Source organism: Periophthalmus magnuspinnatus, chromosome 10 (assembly GCF_009829125.3).
Source record: "Periophthalmus magnuspinnatus isolate fPerMag1 chromosome 10, fPerMag1.2.pri, whole genome shotgun sequence".
Lineage (NCBI taxonomy): Eukaryota > Metazoa > Chordata > Actinopteri > Gobiiformes > Gobiidae > Periophthalmus > Periophthalmus magnuspinnatus.
The window spans coordinates 24,696,029-24,709,015 of record NC_047135.1 but is presented as its reverse complement, the minus strand read 5'-3'; the positions used below and the strand labels follow the sequence as shown (position 1 = coordinate 24,709,015).

General features: G+C 37.2%; 1 protein-coding gene across 12 annotated transcripts in view; it reads right to left on the bottom strand.

Moving 5' to 3' along the window:
• The window catches only part of rapgef2b (Rap guanine nucleotide exchange factor 2b), a 168,649-nt gene that overhangs the window by 30,895 nt on the left and 124,767 nt on the right, over positions 1-12,987 (bottom strand). For 11 of the 12 annotated variants that reach the window (XM_055225054.1, XM_033973486.2, XM_055225048.1 and 8 more), the window contains 2 exons: positions 9,514-9,645; positions 1,555-1,732 (listed from right to left, as the gene is read on the bottom strand). In XM_055225054.1, the coding sequence (XP_055081029.1) occupies positions 1,555-1,732; positions 9,514-9,645 (310 nt within the window). The remainder of the gene's footprint in view (positions 1-1,554; positions 1,733-9,513; positions 9,646-12,987) is intronic. The other variant, XM_055225055.1, reaches the window with a different exon arrangement.

Here is a 12,987-nt window from a genome sequence, read left to right as displayed (position 1 = left end):
AAACAACTGCATATTGGCTGGTTGCTAACGTTATAATTAGTAAACTGGAGAGTGTCTGCACAGTGAATTGTTTTTAGCAGCTAATGCTCGTTCCTTCATCATGTTTTATTTTTCTGCACAAAGAGAATACTATGTAGCGGCCATCTTTACTGTATGCGAAATCCCTTTGTCTGGGTACCACACTTCACACACTGTACCACACTGTGACATTGCATGGGTGTGTCCCCTTTGCAGTACAGTGATTTCGGGGAAAAAAAAAAAAAAAGACTTTATATTTGGGTCTATACACCTTTCCTCCAATTGGCACGCTTTACATTGGTACCCGTGCACTCGTTGACCTGTGCTTGGCATGGCAACAGCGTGGTGCACGAGGCTGCGGATATATGCACTGAAAGTTTAATGCGCCGGGAGAGGTGAGGATGTTGCCGGAGTGACCTAGAAAAGCCTGGCGGGTAAGGGAGGGGCGGGGGGGAGTACAGTGGGGAGAGCGGGATAGGGTGTGGGGGGAGGGGAGACGGAGAGATACTGCTGGCACCTACTCAACATGCACTGGTACTAGCCGCATCTGTAGCTAAGCCCTGGATATTGGAGATTTTTTTTTTTTTTCTCCTTTTTTTCCAACAGGGATATCATAATCATGGCGGTTGAGTCATAGGTTTAAAAGATATGATGCCATGGGCTTTGGGCGAGTCGAAGAATTACTCAAAAGTAATATGAATGGTAGTGCCAATGTGTTCAGGCAAAATTTAAAATGCAGTTTTTAATAAAATTGGTGCGCAAAAGGATGAAAATATTTTTGGAAGAATTACCGTATTGATGTTCTGATCATTGGTTTACTGACAGTAGATTTAGTTAAGACAACTTTTATCTTGTTCATTCTTTGAAACATCCAAGGATGAAGACGATCTCTTAAAGTAATGGTTGTTGAATGTAATGAAACAAAACTACGCCAACACAATCCTTGTCATACTGAGCATAAAGACTCATGCTAAAATAGGTTTGGTAACAGTATTTTCTCTGTTAGCAATACATTTTAGGACCGTGAGCAAACTGTGACTTTTGCAATGAAAATCTTTTGATATTGATGTTACTATTAAGTATTCTCGTATAGTTATTCTTGGATAGCTAAATGCTATAAAAGCTCTTGAATCCGAGTATAAGATATCACAACAACTAATGTGTGCAATGTAACCTTTCTGTCAAGGGCTTCACCAGCTTCATGTTTCATGGGATGTTTCAAAGTATAGTTTTAAACCTATCCATCTTGCATTTATTCAAACACCTTGAGGAACATACATTCTTCTTACAGTGAGCTGGGTCACTGTAAGACTCGCCTCAGATACTACAAATACCTTGGCCTGGTGGCGTAATACCTGTGTCTCCATGGAGATAGATACTGGAACATTTCAGGCAGACATTTCTGGTGTGGTTAATGACATCATTTTTTTCCATGTTTTGTGCATTTTACATATTTTCACATATGACAGTTAGGGTTAGGTAAAAAATATACATCTCAAATCAGCCACTCACTTTACATTGTTCCATTGCACTCACCTATGTCATCGTCCGTCCTGTCCATGGGGTCTTTCTCGAGACAGTCCCGTACTATGTCCCTGCTCATGAGGGGATCGGACGCCCTCTCGATGTCCTCTTCGTCATCATCTTCCTCCGAGTCCACCGCCGTCTCCGGGAGTCCGCTCAGGTCCATGTCCCCCGGCTCGTTCTCGGTGGCCTGGAAACACAAGAAAAGCATGACCAAATTAGCCAACGAGACCAAATAACTTAAGAGTTGGTCGTGATCAGAGGAGTTGTTACAAAGCAAGTAGTAATGGAAGGTCAAGAAGCAATGCAGTGTTTTGTTTTGATAGACAATTTATAGACTCAGAATTAATAGTAAAAAAAAAAAAGAAGAAAACAATTTTTGGAAGCTTTTATGAATACTAGTACAACAAAATATAGACCAAAAGGTACTGTTAGGCATCTATACACTACCAGCTCACACATCAGCTGGTTCCACTGGCTATATATTATTTTTGGTAACAATACATGAAGAACAATCCTACCTGAACTACTTGCTGTTACTACATTCTTTACTTAAAGGTCCTGTACCAGAATGTTTCCTTGTATTTAACCAAAAGTTGTCTCGTCCCACTACAGATATACCGTATACGCAGTTCTTGAAGTCAAAATAAGTTCACTGTGTACTGTCTGAATCCAATAAGAAAGCGTTTTATTGTACGATAATCAGGAAGAAGGCAGTTCGCATGCTAGTTGCTGTTAGCTTTACCGTGAGGGCAAAACTCTAAGTTGTGAAAAGTGCTTATAAAGTAATCACAGGGAATAATTAGGATGCTCAGAATGCATAAGATAAGTGTGGAATAACTTTGGACCACTGCAAACTTGTTTTTTCACTTTTTATAACAGTAAAAATCAGGTACAGTTATCTGAATCAAACTCATGAAATTGCAACATAAAACTGTAATTATAAAAATGTATGTTTATAAAGCAAAAACAGGAGTTTTTATCATTAACTTGCACTGGAACTGCCTGTGTATCCACCAGGCATCAAAACCAAAATCATGGTACCCAAACAAAAAAAAATAAATTCGTACCAGTAGCTTTTAGAAATCTACACAAAGTCTTTTTTCTTTTTAACAGAAAAGTGTTCATTCTGGCTACTTGTATAGTAAGCAACATCTGTGTGGAGAATTACATGTGACCCATTTTATTTGATGGATTACAGCTAGTGGGTACAGCAAGAGAGAAAGACAGGCGTCAATACAGTGCACCAAACAGGAGGCAGCGAAACAAGCTAATTAACTTGTTCCATTTTCTCCCCTAGCAAACTCCAGGCGATTCTTTGAAAGCGCAAATATATGCAGCAGAAGCAGAAAGAAATGCACCCAATTACTCTGTCCCATCCACTGTCATTATCAAACTGAAAATGGTGAAAAGGAGTAGATATTAAAAGGTTAGTGATGTGAAATGATGGTGTCATCTTTAAGATAATAATGCAATTGTTATTTTGAAGATATGTAAAAAAAAACCCAAAAAAACCCAAAAAACAAAACAGCATGTCATCTAGACTCTGGAATAATAAAATAATTGATCAAGAATCAAAACCACAACTTGAATGAAGACAATTAGCAAATCACAAAAACAGCAATTTGTGAAGTACTACCATTTCCTCCAAAAACAACAAAATATCTTGTCTCTTCTATATAAAACCTTAACCCTGCTACCCCTGTAGTTTAGATCTATACAAGCTGTGATTCTTCTAATTTGTTAATTCATATTTTAAAATTTTGCTAGTCTTCTGGACATGTGAACTTTGAAAAAAATTCATCGCAATGCTTCCCAGAAAAACAATTATATATTCTCCACATCCAAGTCTAAGTCATTAAGTAATATTTCTGCATATTTCTGTGTTTAATCTTATGGTATATTCATTATTTTTTATACTTTAACCTAAACAAAAACCTATACAGGCACATTTCATACATTTCTAATGATTTGTTAAAACTATAATCTAATTATTGTTATCGGAAGCATTCAAATATACAGCTCTGTCAATATTAACAACCCCACAGCAGATAAATTCTCCAATTTCAAAGTTCTATATGAAATCGGACACAAAGCATACCACCAGAAATAGGCTTACCTCAGAAACCCCCGGCTTCTTCGCAGGAAATGAAGAAAAAGTAGCTTTAGCTAACTGCTCGCAAAATCCAAGCGCCAGCCGCATCTTTGACACCAGAAAGTGAGTTTAAATTTTAAGAGCTCAGGAGATAAGAGCGTCGTGAGCGGTCTAGCACCAAACCCAAATCCCTCTGTCACATCAGCACCAAAGGCCATGTGCAAAAGGCTCATCAATGATTCACATCCTGATGTCCACTTAGGCGCTAACGCACAGCAGGGCGGGGCCAGGGCACTGCAAAGATCTATAAAGATGTACCAATATAGGTCAGAGAGGGACAACACAAAGTCAAAGGGAAATGTGAATAAAATAAAATAAAAATGAGCAAGAGCAAAAAACAAAACAAAAAAACCCCTAACAAATAACAAAAAAAAAAGTTGTAAAAATTTTGCCAAAATATAAACTAAAATAAACGCATGTTGATTTAATTTTCTTTTTTTCCATTTTGATGTGTGTTTATTTTACTAAAAAGCATGTGTTCTTACTCCAAGTGTTGTTCAATTTATGGCATAAAACTTATCATCATGGAGAATGTTCCAAAGAATGGCTTTAACTTTCTATTGCCATGGCATTATGGAGTCGACATGCCACCTTCAGAAAGTTACATATACCCTCCCTTTAAGTAAACTATTAAATATTCTCCTTGAAGATATGGAAATAAAGTAAAATTCTAATATCTGACAAAATTTATATATATATATATATATATATATATATATATATATATTTTTTTTTTTATATTAGCCAAATTTTGGATGAATTTCTAGTAAGCACAGCTCTCTCTAAAAATAAATTCAAAATATAAAATCAAAAGTTACATTAAATTATTACGTTTAAGTTGCAGACATTCACTCTTGATATAAATAACCATTGATGTGCTGTAAACATAACCAAACTGGAATCCTACCATCAAAAGCCAACTCCCACTGACTACAGAAGCCTCAGAAGGTCAATCCACAACTTTCAATAACAGCATTTCTTCATGAAGCCCATTGAGACTGATGTTTAATGCTTTATCATCTACACCAAAAAGCTCTTTGTATTCCACGCCACATGTGTTTTTACGTTATGTATATGCAGTGATGTATAATGTGCGGTAAGCATTAACAGTCAGTGGCCACGGTGGGCGCGGTTAATATTTTATCAACACTATTCTTGGATCAATGCTTTCAAAGTCCTGGTACTACTGAAGGGCCCATTTCATGTTTTATTCAGGCACAAAACAAAGCGCCATGTTGGCAGTGACGTGAACACGGGTTGTAGAGGGCATCCGAGACTGACTATGTGTAAATATGTAGGTTAAAGGGGACATTGTATGGTTTATACTATTCAATATATATGGTTTTTGCCTTAGTATTTTCTAATTTATATTATTTTCACGTAATGGAATACAGCCAGTAGAAATATGTCAACCAAACAATATGTATTTCACTTTTCTTTTGAACACTTGGATTATGTGCCGATATAGGTTAAAGGGAGCTCAATTTATACACTTTTTTACAGTATTTCATGAGTATTTCAAGTTGTGTTTAAATGTAATGGAATACAGCCATATGTTTTTTTAATTTCTTTTTAACACTTTAACGGGATTATATGCCTGATGCCCCCTAGTGGAAAATAGCGCCAAATGAATCATGTTGATAAGTCAAATTAGCAGCATGACAAATTTGAACATAACACTAACAGACAGATGCTTTGTAGTGAAGGCTACTTAAAGGGAAACCTGCGTGTCTGCGTGGAAATGTTATTGCTTTGCCTGTCTATTCCATACTGTCAAAATTGAGTTTGAAATGTTAGTATGGTGACAAAACCAGTAAAAAGGAGCACTTCCTGGTTTCTTTTGGTTACATAGACTATTAAAAAAGAAGTGTTAACAACAAGAATGCTTAATCATATAATTGAAATAAATAAAAAACAAATGTAAACAAATTAAGTACAATATGTCCCCTTTAAACAAGCAAATAGTTCATACAATTTTCCAAACCCAAAAATCTAACCTTCTGTTAAAACCAAGCAGCACAATTTGTCTTTGCGTTTCCTGTGGGGTCCGTTTGTACTGGCTTTTTCCAAAACAGCCCCACAGAGGATAGCGCGCGTCCCTAATGAATTGTCGGGCCACATTATTCATCCACAAACCTGCGGGGAGCTACTGGAGTAAGCACTATTGTCGTTTAAAAACAAACAAGTTAGGAGAGTCCTATGGAGAAGTGTGAAAAATGAAATCAACACTGCAATTACGTGAATTTTAATTTAGCTTACACAGAGTAAATAGGAGAATACATTGACTACACAGAATGATAGAACAAACGACTGGTTGTTTTATTCAACATCTGTTGCCTAGCCCGTGTTAGAACGCAGTGTACCAGCAGCCCGTACATTATCATGAATTATATGTTACCTTTGGGCACAGACAATGAAATGTCCTTGCTAGTAATTAAGATGGATGCTCTCTGGAATTCAAATATTGATAGTTTGATTGCATAACAAATCTCACACGCTCCATTTATTTCAATGTAGAATTGCTTTGTATATGGTATATTCTTCATAAGTTGAGTTGTGTTCATGTTTTTTTTTTATATATATTGTTTTATTTTTTATTATCATTATTTTTTTACTACAATGGTTTTCAATTCAAATTAGAAACGCTGCCTGATTATTTGTAACGCATTTCAAGAGTTCTATGGCAAGCAAAGCCACAATTGTTTACAAAGGTCATATATCAAGTGATCTATCTATAGCTTAAGTTAATTATTTTAGTGTAATTTGCCCAGCCCATGGTCGTAAAACGCTTGTGTGGTCTACAACTGGCAAGAAACAAATGCTAACTAGCCGAGGTCAGTTAACTTCCAAAAACGCAAACCTAATTTTAACTAAGTTTGATGGGGAAGCACAGGTTCGAAAGCAACATATGTATTACTCTTACCCCCCATGCTGTGCTAGCTGGGCAGTTAACTTGTAGCCTTTTTTAGCTAGTGTAGGCTAAATCCTTATATAGACATCTAATTGCACTCAGCCAATCAACAACAGCAAACAGATGCCGTCGTCAGCGTCCTAACTGATGTCCTAACTCATTTGCAAGTAGAAATACTGTATAGTATCACATAGGGATGGGGATACTCCGATCTGTAAGGAGCAGTGGGCAACCATGGACCAATCAGATACAATACTTGACGGGATCTTGATGAGGATGTGATTTGATTCTGAGACTCAAACGAAAACCCATTTCATTGTGGGGTTAAGAGTTCACTTTGCTATCATGCAGTTAATAATGTCTTAAATAATAGAATCTGATAAGAATGAAAATGTAAAAAGCTTCCCTTGTTTGAAAGACTACCAGTTTTTGCTCTGACTTAAAATTGGTTAAAATCGTAATAGTTTAGTGTGTGCAAAAAAAAACTCCAAAATTATTATATTTTGGGGCAATATTGTCTAGCCCTAATGCAACTATAGAAAAAAGTTGGTAAACATCTCAAAACCGAGCTTAGAAGTTGACACGCACCACAAAATTAGTAAGTAAGTAAGTAGTAAGTAGTAAGTAGTAAGAAAATCGACCTAAACATCATGATAAGTTTTGTAAATGAGAGATAAGGAGTTCACCACCACACACCCCAAGCAGATGGTCCTAAGTCTGGGATCACGAGGCTAGCGACAGTGAAACCTCTACAACCTACTCCAACCAGCTTTCAACACCACACACACGCATTAAGAACTTATATATTAAACAAGCTCGTTCCAATGTACATCAACAGGGGCCACGGAAAGGTCAACACAGAACTATAAAACGCGTTACAAGCCAAACAGGAGGCCGGGTGGTACAGAGAGGCACAAACAGCAGGTGCTGGCATTAGGGGCCGACGGGCGAGTGCACGCGGTTTAAGAGGATTATGGTAGGTTTCATGGCCCAACCAACCGCAGTCACAAGACCAGCCGTGTGTGCATCATAGAGCTAAATAATACTGCTTTCCTTGCTAGTTACCTCAGGCAGGGAACGCTGGGTCGCAGAAGAGTTGGGAAATTTTTTTTGGACATTGTTTTAAGTAAGATGTTAGCAATGCTCCTTTAGAGAAGCCTAAATACTGATACTGGCAGCAGATAACACCAATGATCAAGGAAAATTTGGGAATGGTTTTAGCATCGGAATAACAGTTCAACAGTCCAAATTAGAACTATAAAATTATGTACTAAGGCAATTTTTTACTAGTTGATGTTGACTTTAGAACTTATATTTATACAAAGCTATTCTGTAGCCACACACTCGAATCACTTTTTTTCATTGGTTACTTATGTTTTAAGGAAATAAATGTCCCTGTTCTCGCATCTGTTGATCTCAGTTATTGGCAAATCTATCAATATCCGTAGCAGAACTGAAAAAAACTGGATTAGTACATAATTTTTTTTCCTCTTAACAAGCTACTTTTGCAGTTTTGATTAGTGGATTTTTTTCAGTTTGGTTATTTTTAAGAATTTGGACTGGATTTGCAGCTTTAAATATTAGCCAGTTGCAACGTGAATGCTCAACTGATTTGAACTCTCATCAGTTCTAAGGAGAAATTAGTTCAGGTATTTGTAATCAACTTTACTATAAAAATGACAGAAATGCTTTAGTTTTTTCCTGTTATATTTGTATTTAGAAAAGAAAATCCATCGAAGGTAATGATTCACCTATGTTCCCGACTTCTCTGTGATGAAAGCGGAGCAGGAGAGGAGACATGTTCTGGACCTCCTACGTGTGTCTTCTTCATGTCTGCCCACCCCCCGCTATGCAGTCACAGTGTCCCATTAGGGTCTTAAAGAGACCGCTGTCAAAACGTTTACCACACCTCCCGAAAAAGAATGCCCTACTACGTTAAGCTAATTCCCTGTAGCCGGAAACAACACGATTTCTCAATTCAGTTCAAAATCTTTTCACATGCTTTTTAAGGACCAATTTTTGACTTGTTTTAGATGTATTTTGGAACCTGAAATTGCCAGTAAAAGTGCCATAATAGCAACCAACATGTCCTCCTGAAGATGGGAGAAGACTCTACTTTGACAATGTTTAAATCCAGGCTCAAAACTGTTCTGTTTAGCTGTGCATATAACTGAAAGGTTTTTATTCAGCTTTCTTCTGTTTTAATATGAATTTTATGATTATTTATGTTTTGATTTGTTGTATGAGTGATTTTAATGTCTTTCTAATTCTGTTAAGTACTTTGAACAATTTATAAGCCACACAAAGTAATTCAAACTATAAAATGGTCTATAGATTTGCCATCTTTTTTTTTTTTTTTACAATGCTATTGCTACTAAACACTAATTTGGTATTGACTTTTGGCAATTCCACTATATTTCTAAATGGTATATCTCTTTAATCAGTATCCAGGAATTTCTGTTAAGTCTGTGAATGCAATTTCAACAGGTCAAAAAGTACAGTTATTTACAGCCGTCGCACAGAACCGCATGATACACATTTGAATCCCATCGTCTAATCACATCAATTCACAATCACTTAAAATCACAACACAAAACATAGCATACAGGCAATATTTTTCTACACATTCTGCAAATTGTTCAGAAACAACACTGGTAAACATTGCAAAATGCATGCAAATTTTTGAATGAGAAATTTCCAAACAATGCAGTAATTTCAAATGATTCCACACAACAATGCTGATTAGGATTCATTCAAAAATCACAATTAAATTCACTCATTAGTTCCCTCGTATTATTTTGATCACTGATTTCACACAGGAAATGTCCAGGCAGGCAGGGAGGTGGGTAGCCCCGCAGGTTAGGATCCAGTTAGGGCATCCGGCTCACCGGAGGGGCATCCTTACCTGGTATATGTCAGACAGGCTGCTGCTCCCGGAGTCACTGGTGATACTACATCCTGAGTGGCTGGAGGACACGTGGGGGCCCTGAGCGTGCAGGGCGTCGGCCAGGTGCAGTCTGCTGAAGTCTGCTGGGAGCTGCACGTACACATAACATACCAGGGGTCAGTGACGGTCGCTGACGGCAACGAAGTTCACGATAGACGACGATAGACGATAACGCAATAGGCAAGACACGGAAACGCGATGTACGGGTATATACAGTTCTTATTTGGAAAGTAAGAGAACGGTTTGTCGGTAATATTTGCGGGTTGGTTTGCGATTTTGTTTTGTATGCAACACAACAATGTACCTGATAAGTGTATGACAGGTAAAAGCTCATGGTTAGGGAAAAACATGTAGATCGTGATGGAAACAAAAACGCTATTTGAGATGGCATAATAAAATTTCTAAAATACCTGGGATTCTTGTATTACTTCATATTTGGTCTTGTCTCAATGTAAACATTCCTGGGATTGTTTCCAATGTGCACTCTGAGCAGAACCCTACTTTTTAAACACAGTCTATCGTAATACGTGTCAAAAAAACTAAATTATACATTTTTTCTCTCCAAAACCATACAGCCCTACTCACGGTAGTAAAGTATTTTAGGTTCAAAGCCATGTACATGTCAAATGGATAGTACAAAAACAGGTTGTCGGTAATATTTGCTTGCTTTATATTGGTTCCCAAATTTTTTTTCTATGCTACACAAAAATGTATCTGATATATGAACGCATGATGGGTAAAAGCACGTGTATGATTGGCCCTTTAGGGAAATTGGCAGACCCTGGTGACCTTCCTCCAGACAATAAGTCAAAGGTCATCAGCAGGAGGATTGGCCTGTTGTGCATGTTTTAAGGTAATGTGGGAATCCATACTACACGGAAGCAATCAACTACGACACAGTAAGAACATGCAAACTCCACCCAGCCTAGAAATTGAACCTGAAACCTTGTTAATGTGATGCAAGAGTGGCGAAGTGTTTCATGTGCCAAATTTGAAAGGGATATTGTTGACAAAAATATATCTGAACTGAAGATATACAAGAACTTTGACCAATTCTAATACCACAATAAATAAAAAACACCCTTATTTAATGTCATTCTCAACATTAAATAATAATACTCTCTTTTATAGGTTCCAAGTTTCATTTCTGTTCTGTTGATGTGAATTTTAGTATCGATACTTGTTCAAATGAGTATCTAGTTTCGATACTCGTTTTAGCATCGATTAGGGTCTGACTTTGACAACCCTAGTTTCTTGTAACAAAAAGTATAGCTTGTATTTGCTACTCCTATAGTTTATATTTTCTATTCTAGCCACTGCAGCATCAATAGATTTGTTCCTTTTGTAACAATTTCCCTTTGCTTCACTAAGCTGAAGCACATTATCAAATCATCAGTTTTACAATCGCGTAAATTGCCTTGTATAAATCTAATACTATTTAATTTACTCATCTATGCTTAAGTGGGCTTTTTATGCACTATATAAACAACACAGAGCGAATTCCCTCATTAGCCGGCACTCTCTGAACCATAGGCAGCAGTGGGAAAGCCCTTTATATGGAGAAGCACCAAGCACTGCTGCTATAAACGAGGCAACCCACTTTTTAACGCAAAAAGAGGGCATATTCAAATTACTATTACTACTACTACTACTACTACTGAATATGTTAAAACCACTACTACTTAAACCAATATTCAAAGCTGCACTATGTAATTTCTGGAAAAAGGTCCACCACCTGCTTGTCCCCATGGTGATAAATCTTCTACAATATGGCACTGTACTAATATAACTCCATGAGACAGGCAGATGACAATACTACACAAAGTTACAAGTAGAATCTGTGGAGAGGCGACCCCAAAACGCACAGTGAGAATGCGTGTGTTTCCAGGTATTTTTGAGCAATAAAGCCAGAAAGAGAGATAACATCTACATGGAGACGAGGAGGTGGTGAACCCTCCATCAGAAAAGTTACGTAGTGAACATTTAAGCTTATTTTGTATTGTAATATATTTCTGCTGTGTAATAATAATAATAATAATAATCAAGGATAGGATAGTTAGCATGCTACTAGTTAACTACAAATTTAATCAAAGGCTAAAAACTGGTTCACTGAGCCTATAGATGTGAATATTTAATGCTTGAATGTTTTATTTACTAATATATATTTGATACTCAGCGGGGGAGTGCGCTTTGCTTCGGCTCATGGCAGCACATTAATATCGCATTTTTACACCCGAAAGTCACATGTGGCAGATTGAACAAGGAGTCTTCATTCATATTAGATTAGCAATATGCGGGGGTGTCTTTGGAGTGGGATTACTCGTGGTTTATGGTGTCTTTTTATCTCTGAAGAAATTTGATGGGAGGTAGGTGAATTTAAAAATGGGCCTTGCGGTTTTTCTCTAGTCGAAAAATGAATATATTGGTTGAAATTGTTTTTTTACAAGAGCTTGGTTGAGACTACAATATGTCAAAAAGCTGTTTCAATTGTACAGGTAGATTGGAGCATTTTGGTGCAGTTTATTTGCTGGAATGTTCCACAGTATGGCATTTAATGTAGGTCTATATTGTGGAAGGAATAGAAATTTGCTTATCTTCTCTTCTTTTATATAGAATTACTAGAACTAATACCAGTACCACTACTACTACTACTAAACAATTCAATTAAATACTACTACAAATACTACTGCGCAAAAATATCAAGGAGGTTCATTTACTAGTCCAAAGGGGATATCTCCAAATAGATACGAATTGTGTTACTCATCCTTCACAGTTCCTGAGCTAATACATTTTGGAAAACAATATAAGTTTATCTCCTAATGAAAAACAAGGCTCTGTTCAAGTTGTCTTTTGTGATTTCTAATGCGCTACATGCAATAAAGAGCTGTCACTACTGAAGCCTTAAGCTCTCATCATGACTGTAAATAAGCCCAACAACAGGTTCGGAAAATTGTCTTTGAGGAACGCTAGAGTCGCTCTCGGATAACAAATGGGAAAGATTGGCTTGAATTTTATCTTGGGAGCTTCATTTGCAAGTAAATGGATTTAAGCTGTCATCTGCTTGGGATACGCACTCCAGGAAAACATCCACCACAGCGCCTCGGAAGCACTCGTCGGCATTACGGCTTAATTAAAGAGTTTGGGAAGAACGGAGGCGGACCCCGATTCACAATGGAGTCGGATTGGATTGATTTTTGGATACAAATAGCTGGGAATTTTTTGGTGGTTATCGTGATTAGATTTGCAATGCATTTTTAAGTCAACACTTGGATCAGAAACGTGAGGATATTTGGTTCAGGTCAACTCTTTCTTGAGTGTAGAATACCCTGAAAACACTTAAAAAGAACACTACGTAACTTTTCTCCATCGAGGTATTATCGCTTTGCCTGGAGCGTTTTGCTATGCATATAATTTCACCATATCATAATGACC